Source organism: Periplaneta americana, chromosome 11 (assembly GCF_040183065.1).
Source record: "Periplaneta americana isolate PAMFEO1 chromosome 11, P.americana_PAMFEO1_priV1, whole genome shotgun sequence".
Classification (NCBI taxonomy): Eukaryota; Metazoa; Arthropoda; class Insecta; order Blattodea; family Blattidae; genus Periplaneta; species Periplaneta americana.
This window is the reverse complement of record NC_091127.1, coordinates 133,502,953-133,524,596: the sequence shown is the minus strand read 5'-3', so window position 1 is coordinate 133,524,596 and position 21,644 is coordinate 133,502,953. Positions and strand designations below refer to the sequence as shown.

Below are 21,644 nucleotides of genomic sequence, written 5' to 3'. Positions count from 1 at the left end.
TAGACATTGACTTCTTAATATGTAAACTCAGAAGACTACACCTAGAAGAGCACGTTGTCCTGTGGTTTGCCTCTTACCTTAATGGCCGCCAACAAAGTGTGATAACTGGAAATCGTTCTTCCTCTTGGCAGGCCGTGAGGTCAGGGATCCCACAGGGATCAGTTTTTGGCCCTTTACTATTTACAATTTATATCAACGACATATCAGAATCTCTAAAGTACTGCCGACACCATCTCTATGCAGACGACCTTCAAATATACATAAAATTCCACACTGACGAAATAAATGATGCAATAACTAAAATTAATGACGATCTGGACTCAATCTGGACATGGACACGGACATTCCGACTTAATCTAAATCCAGAAAAATCACAGTCAATCATTGTGGGCCATTCACGTTTGTTAAGCACTATTACCATATCAAATTTGTCCCCGATTAAAATACACGGCACCGAAATTCCGTTCAGTGAATCAGTAAACAATCTAGGTATTTATATGGATAAAAGTTTAAATTGGAACATTCAAGTTGCAGAAACCTGCAAAAAAGTTTTCTCATTAATCCACTCGTTTAGACGATTGAAGAATTTTCTACCCTTTTCCATGAAAAAAATGTTAGTGCAAACACTGTGATATTCTGCTTACTGACCTAAGCGTTACTTCGGCGCAGAGACTACAACGTGTTTATAATATGTGCTTCCGTTTCGTCTACATTATTCGCCGGGCTGATCACGTAACACCATCCCTTGAAATGTTGTCCTGGCTTCGTCTAGAAGATCGTAGGAAAATCCACTGCCTTTCCTTCCTCTTTCACATATTGCATTTCTCCACTCCTGTCTATCTTGCGTCTCGTTTTCAAAATTTATCCACCCATCATAACCTAGACACACGATCACAACACTCCTCAATATTATCCATTCCCTCCCACCGAACATCCTCATATTCATCTTCTTTCACTGTGGCTGTTCCTCGACTTTGGAATTCCCTACCGAGTAATGCCAGAGACTGTCAGACATCAAACCAATTTAAGAATAGAATAACGAGATATTTTTCTAACAATTCTTGTTAACATTAATAGCTCTTTCAGGTTTCTCAATGTTTAATGGTTATATATATCACAGATAAATATCTAAATTATCTCATTATTATTATTATTATTATTATTATTATTATTATTATTATTATAACTATTTCTTACCATGTTTCTTATTGTCACACTAACATTAGTTATCCAATTTTCATTATTTACTTTCATGTTGTTTTATGATCTAGATATTAACTTAATAACTATGTAAGCAAATGTATTTAATTAGAATTAGAGTCTGGCTGGGCGGAAGAGAAGGCCTACTGGCCTTAGCTCTGCCAGATTAAATAAAAAAATAATAATTATTATTAACTAAGTGAAATGGTTTGGAAATTATTTAACTTATAGACAATCTCGTGTATGACTAGGAAATTCTCTCACGGTTCCATATAATAGTATATGTGGAGTTCCTCAAAGATCTACATCGGGGCCTCTCCTATTATTATTATTATTATTATTATTATTATTATTATTATTATTATTACACTCAGGGACAAAAAATTAAAAAGAGCGTATAACTATGGCATCGTTTGGTCTAACTGTTTTTTTTTCATTTTATGGTGCCTTAAACATTAAAAACTCTTTTTAGTAACGGGTATTACCCCCTCTGGCTTGAATAACTGCATCCATACGTCTTGGCATGCTCTCAATTTGGTTAGAATGTCTTCTTGAGGAATAAGTTCCCATTCTTCGCCAAGTGTTCGCCTCAACTCTTGCAACGATTCTGGTCTCGGTCGTCTATTCTTAACACGCCGTCCCAGCATGTCCCACACGTGTTCTATTGGGTTCATGTCTGGACTCCTTGTTGGCCATGGAAGAACATGGATTTCCACTTCTTGGAGATAATCTCCGACCGCATGGGCAATATGCGGCCGTACGTTATCATGCATTAAAACAAAATTATCGCCTACAAATTGGCCAAATGGCACAACATGATCAGCCAAACATTCATTTATATACTTATCAGCTGTTAGTCTTCCATTTTCAACAAACACCAACTCTGTACGAGCATCCGTACACACTCCTGCCCAAACCATCACTCCACCACCTCCATACGGCACATTTTCGGAAATGCAACACTGTGAAAATCGTTCTCCCCTCCTTCTCCAAACCCTTTCACGTCCATCAGGTGAGCACAGATTGAAACGGGACTCATCGGTGAACAGAACATAGCTCCACTGTCCATTTCTCCAATCCCTGTGATCATTTGCAAAACGCAGTCGTTCAACTCGATGCATCCTGAGAAGTCTGGGACCAGTTGCAGGTCTACTTGATATCAGTTCATTTGCTTTCAACCTCCTTCTAACTGTTTTGGCCGAAATTGGACGTTCATGCATGTTAACAAATTGCTGGGCTACACTAGTAGCTGGCAGGTTGCGCTCCCTAAGAACTCTCAACACCATATACCTGTCTTCATTTGGATTTGTAGCTCTTGGACGACCCGAACCTGGTCTTCTGGTATATTCTAGGATCTCTCTTTACCGTTTTATGGCATCATGGGTTGTGCTTCTAGCCATATTCATAACATTTGCAATGTAACGTACACTGCGTCCATCATCGTAAAGGGCTACAGCTCGAGCCACATCTTCAGGTCGCATCTTGTTTTAAGACAAATGTTACAACCCCACTTAAACTCAGAAAATGTAAAAATAAAGAAATAACGAATGATAACGATAATGAAGCACAAAATGGTTGAGACAAAATTGTTATAGCTGAGACTCCGAAAGCAAAATTGGAATATTTGGTTGTAATGGCTTGTTTATAGAACAAAAAACAATCAACAATGTATACACGTCTCCATAACAACAGATGGCTACCATAATATTGCATGAGAAGATAATGTTTTGCAAAATACTAGCAAATATTAAAGTGTCCGGTTTTTTTGTCCCTGAGTGTATTATTATTATTATTATTATTATTATTATTATTATTATTATTATTATTACTTATAAATGACGTAAGTAAAAGAATGAGTTCTAGCTGCCTTTTATTTGCGGATGATCTTAACATCTTTTGTAAAATTAATAGTTCGGCTGATTGTCACATTCTTCAAAATGATATTAATTCAATTGCACTATGATCAATTGAAAATGGAATGGAAATTAATGAATACAAAACTTTTGTCATTTTCTTCTCACGTAAAACTGCTTCCTTAACATTTAATTATTCTCTTAATAACGTTAAAATTATTAGAAAAGATTGTATTAGAGAGCTTGGTGTCTAACTTGATTATAAACTGTTTTCACGATCATGTTCAATATATTTATAGCCATTCAGTAAGAATACTTGGTTTAATTAGATCTTTATCTTATTACTTATTCTTTTTCTACTCCTGTGTGTCTATTAAATTTATACTATACATTAGTTAGATACAAGCTTGACTATGCATTTGTTGTCTGGAATTCAATTCTCGGCTAAATTGGAAAATTTATGCAAAGAAAATGTATTTAAGTGTGTTCTTTTATATTTTTATCTAATTCCTGTGATTATAATTATGAGATTAACTGCAAATATTTAAATTGTTATAGTCTATTTGCCAGACGTCAAGAACTTGATTACTGGTACTTATTTTTGTAAGGTCATTAAGATATTGATTGTGAATCCTTCTTAAGCAATATCAGTCTTCGTATTCCGGCCAAAGGATAAAGATTTCAAAAACTTTTCATCACTAGAAACTCAAAATCTCTTTTTATCTCCGGTCTGCAGATGTATAAAATATGCCAATTTGCATGCATTTAATTTTGATCCATTTAATGTGCAGGATTTACTTTTTTGAATTGTTTGTCACTTTGTTATTAATATTAACGGTAATTTATGTCTTATTTAGAATTGTTTTTATAAAATTATTCTCTTAATCATTTATATTACTTTATGCTCGACCATGTCGAAATGTAATAATTATTCACCTGGTAGCAGCCCTTTAATGGACTCATTAAGGTGCACCTATTCATTAAAGTTCACGTGTTCCACCAATCAGAAAATACCATTGTAGCAATATGAAAGCGCAAGTATCGATTATTCTCGGATATGCAATCGAAAGACAACTAGACATTTGTTTCTCGGAAAAAATCAATACTTTTGGCGTCTGCGCACATCTCACAATTTACGAAGTAGGCTATTGCACAAGGTCAGTTCCGCTCCTCAGCCAGATAAGAATAACGTAAATACTTATGAATAATTTCAAGTTAGAAATATGGTCGAGCATAAAAAGTCGTATGAAACTTGACTATAATGGTAATTAAGACGCGAGTATGTTTATGAAACGAGCGCAAGCGAGTTTCATAATTTTCATACGTTGCATAATGTACTATTGTATAAATTCAGTTATTATATTTATTTATCATGAATGTTACTATTGTTTTTATTGAGTTATTCTTTATTATGTATTTTACAATATTCGTTTTGCGACTATATATGTGTTACTGATTTGTTATGAATATGATTTCGGTGAAGAATGCGGCCGGTGATATTCAGGAATATTTCAGGAATATTGTGGCCCGAATTTCCTGACATTTGCCTTACGGTTGAGGGAAAATCCTGAAAAACCTCAATCAGGAAATTCAACCCGACCGGGTATCGAACCCGGGCCCTCTGCGTAGAGACAGCATGCTGATCCCTACACCACAGAGGTGGTCAAGTTTTGTCATTGTTAATTTTGTCGTAGGTCTATTGCATTTATTGTCATTTTGTGCTGAACTCTTATTGACCTCTTGCAGTTGTACAGCACAATAAAATGTTAATTAATAAATAAAAATAAATAAATTATTATTATACCATTATTATATCACTATTATTATTATTATTATTACTATTATTATTATTATTGTTATGATTATTATTATTATTGTTATTATTATTATTATTATTATTATTATTATTATTATTATTATTATTATTACTACTATTGTAAAAATTTCCCTAGATGTTTTCTTCACATATTGTACTGTAACATAAGAGGTTTTACTCCCTATGCCGGAAAGACCGTGCACAACTACCAATAGTTGTGAAAGCTCTGCACGAAATTAAATGGATGAATGCAATTTTAAAATGAAACACTCTAATGTAACTATTAAGGAATTCTAAATATTCAGAGGGTATGAAAAAATATAATAAATTTAATATAGTTTATCTGTAGAGGAAAATTTTTCGGCGACTTTGTTCAGGCTTTATCTTGTTCATTGCGATTCCTATATTCCTTCAGATTGTTATCGTAAACACACAGGTACTATAGGCATCCAACAAACAAAACTCAGTGCGCAGAAACCAGCGGGCGTGACTATATCGCGCAGATGACGTATGCTCCCTTTCCCAGCATGCTCCCCGTCTCCAATCACACCACCGACATTATGCGCATGCGCACGTATTATCTTCTTGTGCTGAACTGAACACGTGTCATTGCTACAGAGTCAGGGAGTCACATAGCGTTTTATATTAAATATTAATTTAACTTAATTGAAATATTTAAAATTTAAATATGATGACCAGAGTGCTGCATTGGAGTTAAATCGCTCGCTTGAACTCGGTCGAGAGTCGCAGTCTCGAGTGAGATAAGATCGGTCGTGATACGCTCGTAATAAATAGAAGCACAGTACAAGGTCATCTCACCGACATGTCTTATCTTGTATGGACGGCGACAGATAAGATACACATATGTTTTGCTCACACGGTAAAAGTAAGGCTTTATTTTCTGCGTTTATGACAAACGTTTAATGGAACAGTCAATGGAACGTACCAAAACAGTAACATGAAGTTATAAATAAAATAGTATGAAAAACTTCGATATACAGTTATTATTGCTAATTAATAATTATTCAATATTAGATTTACCACATATATAATATGATAGGTCCATACATAGTGTTCCGCCTATTTACTGCGACAATGTAGAAACGTTTTACAAAATATTATTGGTATAGCAGTAGATTAATAACAATATTAGTACAGAGATAACATCACAGAAAATATAATAAAACGAATAATCATGCTGCACAATTGTTACAGATGCAAATATTGATTCACTGATTATTATTATTATTATTATTATTATTATTATTATTATTATTATTATTATTATCATTATTACTAGAAAACTTGATACGGTTCTTGCATTATCGTGATTGTGTTCTCCGTTTATAATAATTATATTTACATCCAATAACATCAGATGTGGCAAGAACAAAATCACTCCTGTGTGCGGGGGGGGGGACATTTACCTACAACATTTATATTACATTTTAAAACAAGTTTTGTAGTTGTACAATGGAGAGGTTAGTTAAACACTGCCAAGTTTTGAAATGATAAACATTTATGATGTTACTACACAGTTGATCACTGTAACAAGAAGGAATGTCTAACGCTCGGCTTATACCGTTCGAGGATTTATCGCTCGCGACAATTTTATCCATCATGCATGTGCGCTACCTATCGGATTATGCTATGAACTACTTGGCGCTCGAGCGAAAACGTCCGATGCAGACCTCTGATGATGAAAGTTCCAGTGAAGATAGATACCGATTGTGACTTAGAAAGAGACTATGTTGATCTTGTAATGTTATATTCACTTAATGGGTTATTGTTACAGCTGCTCTTTGAGTGCACACGTCCGCAACCGTAGCTGTTGTAGCTATAGCCGCTTATGAAGGAACCCGCCTACTGCAGGGGGGTATAGATGCGCGGAGCGAGGATCTGAGCTGAGTTTTACTTGTAGGATACCTATAGTTTCGCCACGGTTTGCACGAACCTGTATCGGAATGTTCGTTATCCGGTTGTTTTTGTGAAGACATGGTTATATACAACTTCTATATAATTACGTGATAACAAGTGAAGACGCTCTGAAATCTGTGCAGAGACTAGAGTAGGCCTGGGCGCTATTAACTCTATTGAGTCATTACAGATTTCCTCTTTACTCCCCCCTACACCTTCCCCGGCTGAGATGAGTAGATTGGTAGTTAAACACTGCTTAGTTACGGAATCCATCATAACTTTTACTATCTGTCGCTATAGCTAGTTGCCTGAAATCCATCACTGACGCACAATGGACTGAGCTTTTGTTTATAAGGCAGTGTTAGCGGGAGGGGGTGTTTCAGCATTCCGTGCCCAGAGCTGAACTAGACAAAGTGTGTAACTTGGGTGAAACGACACCAAAGCGCATGCGCGTAGTGTGGCACATTTAAGTCCAGATCTAATGTGGTAATTCGCATGTAGCATTCTGCAAGCTACGGTACTTCAGTGTGAATGCTTTTACTGGTTTACGCGTGTTTAAAAAAGAGTAGCATGCGACGTGCATCCACATCGCACATGGCATGCAACTTTGGTGTGAAAGCCGCCTAATATTAGAGAAAACATACCTAATGTAACGGTGCAGATAGTGCAGCGGGATGTTGAAACGCGCGTCGGGTTTGCGCATCTGCTTCAGAAAGACGTATGCGACAAGCAGGCCACTAAGTAGCAGGAACGTATCCACGGCCATGAGGAAGTTCACTAAGGGCATCCTCTCCCAGCTCCTCAAATACTGCAAATACATTATGAGTTATTCCATAAGAAGCCTGTTTCAAAATTGCTTTGGCATTAACAATCCCATGAACTTGGAATATCGGTCTCCTTAAGCCTTGGTTTTTCTGAACAGACGCATGCGAGTTGCGAGTTGCGAGTTGCGAGGTGCGAGACTCGCCTCGCACAAATCCGGACTACACGAAATAAAGTGAGTGGTTTCTATAACTGCTAGGTGCGAGGTCTACGTACCTCGCAGTCATAGAAACCACTCACTGTCTCTCGTGTAGTCCGAATTTGTGCGAGGAGGATCTCGCATTTCGCAACTCGCATGCGTCGGATCAGGAAAACCAAGGCTTAAGTTAGCAACATGCTTAGTAATTTCAGTATTAAGTTACTGAGAATATTTAAATTAATTTTAGGGTCACATAGTGGTATTAATACTTGAAGTGGCAGTACTGATAGATAAAGATGGAGTAAATCTGGGTAGCGTACTCTGTATAGCGCTGGCCTTCTATGTTCGAGATTGCGGGTTCGATCCAGGCCCAGGTCGATGGCATTTAATTTTGATTAAATGCGACAGGCTCATGTCAGTAGGTTTACTGACAAGTAAAAGAGCTTCTGCGGGGAAAAATTCCAGCACACCGGCGACGCTGATATAATCTCGGCAGTTGCCAGCGTCGTTAAATAAACCATAATTAAAAAAAAAAGATAAAGGTGGCCCATAGACCTAGCGTATAAGTTAGGTCGTTTTACACTTTAATAGTAGACTTACACACCTGCGACAATAAAGTCATATATTGTTGCGATCATGAAATTGCTGCGACGACAATGCTGCTGGTATGCTCTGATTTTATAGAAACAAAACGAATGTATTTAACACCTAGGACAATGGAGTCATATGGCAGCGATGTCAAGGTCAAGAGCACTTGGACGGTTCTGCGTGCGATCAAGTGCTCACTGCTTGCAATGAATCTATTCTGCAGGCAGCAGCAAAGAATATGGAGGAGTGAGCAAAGTGAACTCTATTGGCCTGTCACTGCAAGATGAATTAAACTGTTTTTAAATAATAGATAACGTGTTACATTCATACAAGACAACAACAATTCAGAACATGTTTTGTAGAGTGTACCTCTCTAATAAATTAAATGAATTCTAAAATAGTAGGCTACAATAAATAATAAACATATCTTCTCCTTAACTTATATAGTTTCAGATAATAGCTAGAATATAATTGATTTTTATATAATTATCTAATGATCCAAGTAGTATAAAACACTGTTTTCCTGTTGTAAACTACACAATACAAAAGTGAAATAAATTACAGCACATTGTGTATACGGAAAAATGAAATAATAGGATTTCAACAAATAATAAACGTAATATATTTTTTGTCTTAGAGGTTTTAGATAAAGTGGCCTACCTAATTAATTGATATGTAACTGTTACGCTCTTAATAATGTACTTACTATATGAACAGCACATTTCCAGAAACAAATTTAAATTCCTGAATTCTCGTCTAATACAGAAGTGTTTTTTTCTTGTTTTTGCCGACACCAACCTTCTTATGTCCGGCGAAATTATGTTTCCTGCAGCATGACGTAGCATAGCACGCTTATTATTTTCTGACTATTTTGATATTAGTCTTGGTTTTGTGAGGTTCATAAGTGAGGAAAATTGCTCACATACGTGCTTACTGCCAAATATAGAAATAATTTGCGCCGCAAATATTCGTACCCTGGATATATTACCCGGCAAAACGAACTTTCAACTTGACTCTGTTCACGCAATACAGAGAACCTGGAGAGAACTTTTCCTCGGCTTAACTGTATATCAAAATAGTAAGAACTGAAAATCTATGGACGACATATCTTCACAATTTTTTTTAGACAGAATTCATAACGAGTCTATGCTATTAGCATCCATACTTTTTGTACTTTATTTTGTAAACTTAAATGCAATGCAGTGAGGAACAATATCTACATACATCTAAGCACATATTTATCAGTATTTAATGTCAATAAAACAACAAAATTTCAATACATCATTATGTACATCAATTAATAATTTCAGGCGTTTCACATTGCTCCTCTTCGTAACTAAATGTTTTCCATAAATGAGACAAAGAACATTTTCGCCTCTTTTACTCACAAGAAGTCAGGAATCTAGTCAGCCTAAAACTTACTGGAGGAGTTCTTCCTCAATGTGTAATGTACTATACAACCCTTGATTTCATCAGTGACCTATACCTGCGTGCCGTACGTGCTCTGCACAGCGCATACAGGCGATGAGGCACGCTTGCGCTCTCGTTGACATCACTGTCATAATATGGTGTGTAAATTTTCATTGAAGAATGATGTTCATAGAACAAGTTTAAATTTATATAAGTGAGCGATACTCACGCTGGTAATGAATACTTTGTTGATAACTGGCCCGCCCGTGTTGATTTGGTACTGATGCCCCAGTACGATCCAGAACATGCTCAAGCTCCGCACGCCGTGCAACGCGGGCAGCGAGTCGCTGGATGTATCGGCGCTCAGCAGTTTGGCGCCATGGCGACGCAGGGAGAACGACAGCAACAGCTCTCGGCGCGCTCCTGCAAAGTGTGTAACTGTAATTTATTTCATATTTGACGACGCTTGCAACTGCAGAGATTATGTCAACGTCACCCGTGTGCTCAAATAATGTCCCACAAGAGTTCTTTTACATGCCAATAAACCTACTGACATGAGCCTGTCGCATATATGCACACTTAAATGCCATTGATCCGATCCGGGATCGAACCCTCAACCTCGGGCGCAGAAGGTCAGTACTCTGCCCACTGCGCTACCCAGGCCGGCCCTGCAGAGTGATATCAATAGGTAAGAAAAGTGAACGAATGAAAGGAGAAAGGTAGAAAGCAAAAGAAAAACAACGAAAAAAGTTAGGGAAGAAAGAGGGGAAAGTGAAAGGATGAAAGACAAAGAGAATAAAGAAAATGAAAGAAAGGGAGAGAGAAAGTATGAAGAAGAGAGAGAGAGAGAAGGAAGGTACTGTGTTTTATGTGTCAGTGACTGAAATAATTTGATACTTGTATAATATTTAAGTTTATTCTGATCAAGCAGAATGGCTGGCCACGGGTTTTTGATCCCTGGGGCCTCTCGAAAGAGAGTTGTCAGACGTAAGAAATGAAGCTGTGTTGAAAAGAGTGGATGAAGAAATAATGATGCTGAAACTGATCAGGAAGAGGAAAAGGAATTGGTTGGGTCACTGGCTGAAAGAAACTGCCTACTGAAGGATGCACTGGAAGGAATGGTGAACGGGAAAAGAGTTCAGGGTAGAAGAAGATATCACATGATAGACGACATTAAGATATATGGATCATAATATGAGGAAACAAAGAGGAAGGCTGAAAATAAATATTGGGGAAAGCTGGGTTTGCAGTGAAAGACCTGCCCTAGGACAGAACACTAAATCAATGATTGAAGTTTATCTATTTATTTATTTATTCATTTATTTATTCATTTATTATTTATGTCTATAACAGGGCAAAGCCCCAATTACAATAGACAGTACAGATATTTGTTTAAAACATATAATTGCAGATAACATGAAAAAAGAGATAAAACAGATACAAATGTAAGATACAGGTGTAAATACAAATTACAACAAGTGTAAATACAAATTAAAAGATGTGTGTGTATTTATTTACACTGCAAGTGGGCAAGCACCCGGTGGCAGTGGTATATACAATATTAACAATACACAATAAAATGATAACCAATACACAATACAATTTTACAACACATATACAATTTTACACACAATACAATAATAATACACAATACAAACAATAATAATACACAATACAATTTAACACAATAATAATAAAACATAAAATAAAATACCTAATTTTACAATACAACCTACATAATTATCTATAGGTCCTACATAAGTTTCAATAGTCTTTCACTTTACTCTCATCTCACTCCCTGTAGTGGCACTATGACGCATTTCACTGACACTTTAGCACACATTTCACTGACACTCTGTAACACATTTCACTGACAGTATAGAACACATTTCATTGACGCTATAAATTATCACTGATCGGAACTGTTCACTGCACTGTAAAACCATAACTTCACTGACTCACCTCGCTTCACTGATACAACAGTTCAAATAAGTCAAATAATTACATCCTTATGCATACTTATAAACAGAACTACATTTAAACTAAACATTTCTAGTCTAAGGCCCTCTTACACGCTAGTTTTAAATAATTTACAATTCAAACCAAGGAAGTAAACTCGTCAGCCTAGATAAATACATGTCGCCTTAAAAAATTAAATGTTGAATGTCACCTTAATTTTAATTTTCACTTTATATACAACTTTTTAAATTATTCTTGGATCTCCTTAAGGAAGGACAGCCCTCAAAGACCGCTGCAGGTAGGTCATTCCAATCATTTATAGTTCTATTTAAAAATGAGAATTTACCTACATCCGTTTTCTGTTTCCTACATTTGATTTTAAAATCATGATCGTTCCTACCATAGTACGTTGGCTTTTCTAACCGAGCCGTTATGTCTACCATTGCTTTCTGACCTAGATGTGCTCTATACAATGATGTTATTAATTGTACTTTACCTTTATTCATTATGTCGTAGCCCGTGCTTAGGACCACCACAATGCCAAATGCGGATAACACGGTACTGAAACAAAAGAGACCAACAATAATATATCAGTCACTCAGTTTAAAAATCAGTTGTACCTACTTGTACATAACTCTCCCTTTATTATTTCCTTTCTTTTTTTCAGTCATTCATTATCTTCTGTAGGCATTTGGCTTAATTACAAAAATTTTGATTCCAGAACATACAGAGTAAGTCAGCCCGAAGCCAATCTTGCTTCCTGATTCATGTTTAATTCTTCTTTGTGTGTATGTATGTATGTATGTATGTATGTATGTATGTATGTATGTATGTATGTATGTATGTATGTTTGTATGCATGTATGTATATGTAATTTTCCTCAGTGTTGTAAAGTTATAAGTTATAATTTACGTTTGAATTTGTAATTCTTGTAATTTGTAATATTAGCCTTGTTCACTTACCACTTGCATATTCATTGAGTGTAACTTCTGAACCATACATTATTTTGTAATTATTATTTAATAATAATAATAATAATAATAATAATAATAATAATAATAATAATAATAATAATAATAATTGTTTATTTAACCTGACAGAGTTAAGGCCATACGGCCTTCTCTAACACTCAAGCTGAAGTAAAACTGCGATACAAAAAACACTACAAATTTACAAAGTAAAGTACACTACAATTTTACACACAAAACTGAAGTAGACAATCATAATATAATGTAATAGAAAGAGAGGAAAATGCATAATAAAATGTAAAAAGTAGGTCAAAATAAATAAGACATGCAAAGCATAAAAATACAAAAGAATAATAATAATAATAATAATAATAATAATAATAATAATAATAATAATAATAAAATAGTGAAATACAAAGCATACAATGAACGTAATATTTTTAGGTACACACAAAGGAAAAGTGATTAATTAGGGCTATAGCTCAAGTTATCACATTATAGATATACCATTATCGGGAAATATGATAAAAACAACAAGATAAAATAGTTAAATATCACTAGGATATAAAAAATGTAATGAATTGTGGAAACATGCAATACAACACTTGTCATAACAGTAAGTTAGTTTGGCAACTCGTCATAATAATTCTAAATTATAGACATCAGCTCAAAGAATTTTGAGTGACCACAAGGGTCCTGAATACAATAAACATGTACAATAATGTGATGTGATGCATTAAAGAAAAAAGAAAGTTAATTATTGAAGGTAAATATAAGTTGATTAATTGAAATAGAGATGATGATGTAATATTTGAAGAGAATTTTGTAACTTGGGTTTTGAAAGATTTCAAGGTTCGGCAGCTCTTTACTTCAGGCAGCAGAGTTCCAGTGACGAGAGGTAGCAACAGTGAAAGATGAGGAATAGAGTGATGATATGTCGAGTGGAATTTCTAGCGTGTTATCGCGTTATGAACGAGTATTAATATTATGATAGCGGAAGAGAGTATGAAAACGGGCAAATAAATAAGAAGGGAATGAAGTGTGCATAATTCGATATAAGATAGAGAACGAGTGCAGATTTTTAGTATGTTTGCATGTATAGTATGTATATTGCTAGTGTGGTGATTATTTTCCAATTCGCATTGTGCTGGTTCCAGAAAGTCATATGGAAACGTGGAGGTTTGGCTGATCTGTAACATAATTGAGATCGAAATAATCTGAAATGGTTAACACTTTTTCTGGTGCTACCTCTTCTCAAAAACTTCCCTAGCATCTCGCAGTGAATAAATGCCCTTTACTTCACGGTCTCTTTATCATTGTATGTGCATTGCAGGTCCCCTGAGTGTACAATTCTGTGCATGCTTTGGCCTAAGTGAAAAAAACAGCAGGATATTCGACTGTTGCAAAATGTTTATGTGGCATTGGTAATGATAGCCATTTCAAAGTCGCACATAACTCTTTCCGGATATAGGACTGTGATCCTCAATATTCTGATAGCGTTTAAAATTAGGTACAGAACAATTTGCATAAAGAGCTTGACTTTGCTTGGAAAAAATTCGTACACGTATACGGCACAAAATCGCCCTCTATCTTCGGATTTTTCCTTTCTAAATTTTGGCACGTGGCAAACAATCACACGAAATTCTGGCTCCACATTTTCGCTTGAATTATCATACAAGAAAATGTTCCTCTTGGGTAGTCCTTGTCTAACATACCGAAACTTCTTTCAGCTCGGATAATGGTTGAGGATTAGCTGATTGGTCTCGCCTTTTCCGTCCCCTCAGCATCTTCGTCAGACTCTCACGTTCCGGTAACAGTACGAGTATGGGAGTAGTGGGTACAGTGAGACATAAAATATTAAGACATGTCTGCGACTGATAATTCAAGTATTTTTAAAATCAAGTGCAATAGAAATAGACATCAAAACATGGAGTATAATAATACATAAACAAAAATGTTAATAGATAAAGGACATAATACGCAATACGTGTTTGTCAAAAAAATGCAAATGTCTCACTGTTCCCATTCAGGAGGGTACAGTGAGACACCATAGTGTATATTAACGGACATTGAAATGATTTACATTTATTTCAAAAGGAAGGAAAGCTGTATCTTTATCTTGACATGTTCTGTAGGCTTATTTAGAATCATTTTGATGTCTGACTTTGAAACCATTGAAACATCTGGAACATTTGGAAAAGTGAATTTTCCATGACATTTCAAACTTTTGCGAAAAAATGAAATGAATTTTTGGTGACAACAAAGCTTATAATGATAAGAATTTAGTGTAATTCTTTATTATTTTTTTAACATTTTCTTAAATTTTGTGAATAACTTTTTATTTATGAAACCATTAAAATGTAATGTAGCCATTATTTTAAGCTACAGTTCCTGAATTGGTTACTAGTATGTTCATTTTAATGTTAATTACTGGTAAATGTAATATAATTACAGTTTGTTTTTGCAAATCATTGGTACATGGGAACGGTGAGACGTCTCAGTGTACCCATCAATGGCATGTCTCACTGTTCCCTTTACGTATAGTTCATTTAAAAACGACTCCATCACTTCAAAATTAAAACAAGAAAGACGAAACTTTGCCAAACATAATCTCAAATATCATAGTATTAGATAATAAAACATTCATATTTATATCTCATTTGTATATCCAATATAACCTTAATTAAACACAAGCCAAAATTTTACTTCTAGAGTGAAAAATTACGAATTATTTTTCATCACTCACCTTTATAATTAGAATCAAATCGAGTATGAAAATACTGTTACTGTACTCATGCAACATACAACTCCACTGTTATCTACATCTCAACATCAAAATTTACCATCTAATAAAAAATGTCTCACTGTTTTCCCTGTCTTGCTGTACCCACTTCTCCCCTACGCGTGATGGAACCATAGGAAGTTCATTCTTTAGCACATTTGCCGCAGTAAGTTAGGTTATCATAAGTTTCAGCCTAGTTTTCACTAATTGAACCTCCGTAGCTGAGCAATTCTTGATGCTTTTGGGGCTTTGTATTCCACGAGATTTTTGATTCGGGGAAAATTATTCTTGCCCATACAAGTTTATAAAATAATAAGTTTATGCATGATAGATGATTGATTACATACAATGGAACTGTGCATCGTGCAACAGTAATCCAAGTTTAATTTAATTGGGATTACAAACATAACCTCACATTAACAAACTACAAATTGCATATAGCCTAACCCATATGCTTACGAACAATAATTGCTTTCATATAATGTATTTTATTGTAAATGACTTTTCACTTACACGCAAACGTAACAGTAATGCACGTTGATATGATTCGGGCAACAAACATATACAATATATCAGTGGCGTATACTGATTAAAGGGTTTGGGCTACCGCTGACCCTATTATTACACAAAATATATCTAACAATTACTTTAATTTTAATTACTATGGTAAAACTAATAATACAAAATTATTACATTATGTTATATTATAAACTTTTTCTTTTGTAATTTCCTTGGGCTACCGCCGGTAGCCCCGGTAGCCCGCAAAATACGCCCCTGCAATATATACATAATATCCAAATTGAATAAATATAATTAAATTGTTTTTACATACATAACTGAAGGTTAGTAGGCTATTTTAAAATTCCAATGTACAACAAATTAGGCCTACTATTTTTAAAAAGTTATGATTTTTATATTTATGTTTTAAAACGCTTTATGCTCGACCATGCCGAATTGTAGTAATTATACACCTGGTAGCAGCCCTTTAATGGACCTTATTAAAGTACACCTATTCATTAAAGTTAAGTTCTTCAACCAATCAGAATACCCCATTGTAGCAATATGAAAGCGCAAGTATCGATTATTCTCGGATATGCAATCGAAAGACAACTAGCGATACGTCACGGAGGCTGGAAATCCAATACTGTCGCAGAAGGTTATGTTCTGTTACTATAATAATTAGCGTTAATTTTAAGTAATATTCAAATAAATTCAATTTGTCATATAGTTTTTCAATGTCGAATTCAATTTCAGGGTTATATCAAGATTAATGTTTATATTACTCTCTAGATTATATCAAGGTCGTCGACTTTGTTTCTCGGAAAAAATCATTACTTTCGCGTCTGCGCACATCTCACAATTTATGAGGTAGGCTATTACACAAGGTCAGTTCCGTTCCTCACTCACATAACAATAACATGAATACTTATGAATAATTTCAAGTTAGAAATATGGTCGAGCATAAAACGTCGTATGAAACTTGCCTATAATGGTAATTATGACGCTCGTATGAAAATTATGAAACTCGCTTGCGCTCGTTTCCTAAACATACTCGCGTCTTAATTACTACCATTATAGGCTCGTTGCATAATGTAGGCCTACTATTATATTCAGGTTTTAGCTTGGTGATCTCACACGCTTATATTATTAGTCTACACAAAATCTAAGACACTGTATACATGAGGTTAGTTATTGAAAAGATCAAAAGTATCTGATGATGCCAAAAAAGAATGACGAAAACGTTAATACTACAAATATGTATAACATATAATTAGCAAAGATTTCACTTCGTGTTATTAGTACGATAAATAATTGATGGAAATTAAGAAAGTAATTATTTGAATATTAACAAAGATTTATCTGAACTATTCAATATGAAATGTAAATATGAAAATAAGAAGTTCTATCGGCAATATGTAATTAATCGATTGTCGTAATTAATATTATCAAAACTTTCAAATCCAATTCGAATAGGCCTACTGTGCCTTTATCCACATTTCGTCCTCACTATTTTCAGATTTTAAACAAAATCAGACCGAAATTCTTTGGTCGTGTTAATAACGTGTCGTAAAAGCTGGAAACACATGAGAAAAGCACTACAAGTCTATTCTAAACATCAACTTCCATTACTTGCTGAAGATCGAGGCCGGATAGATGAATATGAAACTGCATTCGCTACTATTTCAAGTTATTATGAAAATGCTTGTACTATAATATTTTTTTTTTTATGCCAGGATTTTATATCGAAGTTAAGAGCAACTGTAATAGAGAAAAGAAATTTCTTCCCAGAGCAATATATTGCTTTGATCTGTTCTCGTATTCTGTAGTACTTGGATCACCTGTCTAACGATGTAAGATGTTTAAAAAGTGGATTGAAATCTGTCGCTGGTAGTTTTTAACTTACATCGCCACACAGTCCAGAGATGTGTAGATCTTCTCGTCCTTAGTATGGCAGTCCATGACCTTGAGGGTGACAACGACGTCTTGGTCGAAATGCTCCTGCAGTCCGGGCACCAGGTCTTGAACGCCGCACGTTGAGGGAATGCAGAATCCCCACCGAAGACTGAGCGTTCTCGGAGACCCCGGCTACGTCACATGCAACACAGATGTTGGTGCTGTTACATATACTTAATGTGCCGACGTCTTTGAATTTTTGGGAGGGTAGGACTGTACATAAAAGTGCGAGAAATCTTTAATTGCTCTTCCTAAAAAAATCCTTGTATATTTTACGAAAAATAACATCCACTGATTTTTCATACTTGGTGAACAACAAGTATGGAATATTGCTAATAACGTCTTAAATTTTAATTTTCCAAAAACATAAACAGAAAAAAAAATAAGTTTTATACGAAAGCTGTTGGAGATAAACCATGCAATATGATAACAATGTTCGGAAAAAGTTAGTTATTCAGACATACAGGGTGTGACCAAAAATAAGACAGAAGAGCCTCAATTATTCTAATGGAAACAACTGTTCTATGGATGAGGTAACCCAGAAATATAATTTCAGAGTGGACCAGACTTTTGAGCTTCAGTGAAAGCAACTGGTCTAAGCCGGAGCTTCAAAAATGTCCTTTGCTCGCCAATTTTGGAATTGATGCATCAGGTTAGCTCAGTGGTTCCCAACCTTTTTTGACTTACGACACACTTTACTGAACGCCCACGATATCGCGACACACTTATTTGATTTTATTAATAATAAAAGGAGAAAAAGGTGGTGAAACTATGTGTAGAATATTCTATAGCGGACGGGGAGATGACTACTGTACACTCCATGGGACTTTTGTCGTTTTTATCCTCCTTTTCGTCCAACTAAGACTTCAAGATTCGATCCAGTACTAAGATGCCATCACAGAAATTCGAGCGTCCCATTTTCAGACGAGATTTGTTGCACTTATAATTTCTAAACTACAACACATATTCAACGAAGTAAAAGGAGATCGACAGACGATGGATCAGTGTATTCAACGTGACCTTGAGTTGAACTGTGTGACGACATCTAGGGACGCTATAGAAACACTTGCAGTCTCAATTGAGATGTTAACCCGCACAGAAAAAGAGAACTTTACTAAGAAAACTTGGCAATTGGCCTATAGCAATGAGAAACTGGCAACAATGTGCATGATGTGCCATCACGATTAAGTGTTACTGGTCATATATGAGTAGGAACCGTTTTTAGGTTTTTAAGAAATCCATTTTAGATTATTTGAATAGGTGAAATAGGATTTTTGTCCAAACTGTGAAAGGTGTCGCAAAAATTGCCGGATTGTTACAAATGTACTCCCACAGTCAATTTCAAATAAGATAACTTTTCCCTGGTGGCAAACATGGAATCATTTTCAATCCACTGCTTAACAAAACATAAAATATAGAAATTCAATGATAACACCAGAAGCACCAGAATAAGACAGACTGCAAGAGACTTCAGAAAAGTTCACAATTCATACCCCCACATGCAAGATCACAGTCTTCTATCAGAGAACATGCCCGAAAACTTCAAGAATTTCAACGATGCGACTTTTTCGCAGGTCATCCGCCTCAAGAAAAAGTTCAGTCATATCATCTGAGATCAATGGAAATTTCAAGGTAGTGAAACCTGTTTAAAGAGGCCATCTGAAGTTACCTTGTAAAATGGCCGCTTTATCAGGAGGCCGCTTGATTAAGTTTGCGGTTTTTCTTATGAATCAGCATGAAAATACTAGATTTCCTTGACTTTTTAGTACTGTGCGCGTACAACAATCGTCAGCCTATTCCATTCTTGAAACTAGCCTTTTCAAAACTCGCTTTCAGTACCTCAATTTAAATGACTGGATAACACCTTGATAAAGGTGTGATATCGTATTTGGGGGAAGAAACACCAATTTCACAGATCACATTGCGATTTTGTCGCTTAATCTTTGAGTTGAAATCGCAGAGCTAATTCTCAAACAATGATGATATCATCCAAGCTTTATTGTTGGCAGTCCACTTCACCCCCAATAAGCCCATGTCAACATTTTTCAAATGTCTCGGTTTCAATGATTTCTCTATTATTAAGAGTGGTTCTTTTTCTCCTACAGCATTACAACAAAAGAGCAGGGTTATTCTGTCTTTTGCCAACTTCCCCCTTTTACACTCTTTTTTCTTAAAACTTAAAATTTTGTTAGGGAAGGCTGAGAAAAAACCTATTTCTGCAACATTGTAAATGTCTCAGAGTTCATATTCCGCAAGAATTGAAGGCAGTCTATTTTTTCCATTCTTCAATAACATTGGTTGCAATGTCACCTCCTTCATCAGACACAGAACGAAATGCAAAGTTATGCCGTTTTCTAAAGCACTCTAACCACCCATTACTAGCAACAAAATTGCTTACATTGAGTACTTTGGCAATTTCAAGAGCTTTCTCTTGAATCATAGGCCCACTTACTGGCAATTTCTTCGCTTGAACCATTCGTAAACTAAATCACTCACATTACTAATCACAGATTCTTTCTTTTTTGGCCACCATGCATATTTTCCTCCCATTCTTTTAATATTTCATCTTAATTATACCCTTTATTTGTGTCCTTCCACATTTGAATATTTCTTCAATTTTTCTCGCAGATGTTCCCTTCTCACTTTCTTAAATAATTTTTCGTCTTACCTCTAAACTTAACACCACTCTAGATTTATTGTTAGACGTGATTTCTCTCTCAAACTAACTTCACACTTCCTCTGAATCAACTGAATGAAAAGAAGAAAAATTAGTAAAAGCTGGTCCCAATAGAGAAAGATAGAAAGAGGAGAAAAAATATATAAAAATTTGAATGGTTAACTAATGACCTAAAACATACTGTGACATTTTTCATAGAAAAAATTACCATATTTGAATCCTTTAAAAGCGAATAAGAATTTATAGCTGTGCAGGGTCAGAGTGGAAATTGACAAAAGAGTCATAAAACAGTAACAAATAGCCCCAAGATATGGAGGGTGTACTGTTGTACACTTAGGTATTGTCCTCGTGATATTACTTCCTGTCCTCTAACCATCGAAAAAAATAGGTCAGACAGTATCCGTGAAAACATTTTTTGTTGGACAGCGACTGTTATAGTCAGGTTCCAATTCAAATAGACCCCGGCCGCTGGCCGGAGCATGAGGTGGCCGCTAAATAAAGAGAGAATTTGTATTGATCTTATGAAAAATCCATTTAGTTCCAGAAAAAATTGGCCTTTTGGCCAGGTGACCGTTTAAATGAAGTGACCGCAAAGGCAGGTTTCATTATACATACAGTCCCAATCAGTGGCCTTGAGAGGGTGAAGCCTCTGAAGGACGACCCGCTATACAAAGAAAGACGGAATTGCCTGTTAACCATAACACTGAAGGTATAAAGACCGCGGATTGGGTCGCTTTCTCCAGCGCAGAAGGGAATAAAAGTTATAAGATGAATTGAAATTTCTAAATATATTTATATAAAACGCAATACATATAGAAGAATACATATTAATTATGATTTATATTTTTTTTTTAGTTCTTAAGGTATACTTAATTTAGGTTTTTTAGGTTCAACAGAATTTACATATATGACTCTTATGGCTAGGGCTTGGAAGTTCATGCATTTGCATGTTTTTTTCTTAGGGGGTTTAACATGTATTCTTACACATTATGTGCACGAATTATGGAATTTTCAGTTATTTGAACATGATTTTATGGTACATATAACTGCATATTTTCA

At 35.3% G+C, this 21,644-nt stretch overlaps 1 protein-coding gene across 2 annotated transcripts in view; it reads right to left on the bottom strand.

Moving 5' to 3' along the window:
• The window catches only part of LOC138709350 (nose resistant to fluoxetine protein 6-like), a 59,451-nt gene that overhangs the window by 22,347 nt on the left and 15,460 nt on the right, over positions 1-21,644 (bottom strand). For both annotated transcript variants that reach the window (XM_069840060.1, XM_069840061.1), the window contains exons 3-6: positions 17,859-18,040; positions 12,201-12,265; positions 9,975-10,168; positions 7,431-7,594 (exon numbers count right to left, since the gene is read on the bottom strand). In XM_069840060.1, coding sequence (XP_069696161.1) covers positions 7,431-7,594; positions 9,975-10,168; positions 12,201-12,265; positions 17,859-18,040 — 605 coding nt within the window. The remainder of the gene's footprint in view (positions 1-7,430; positions 7,595-9,974; positions 10,169-12,200; positions 12,266-17,858; positions 18,041-21,644) is intronic.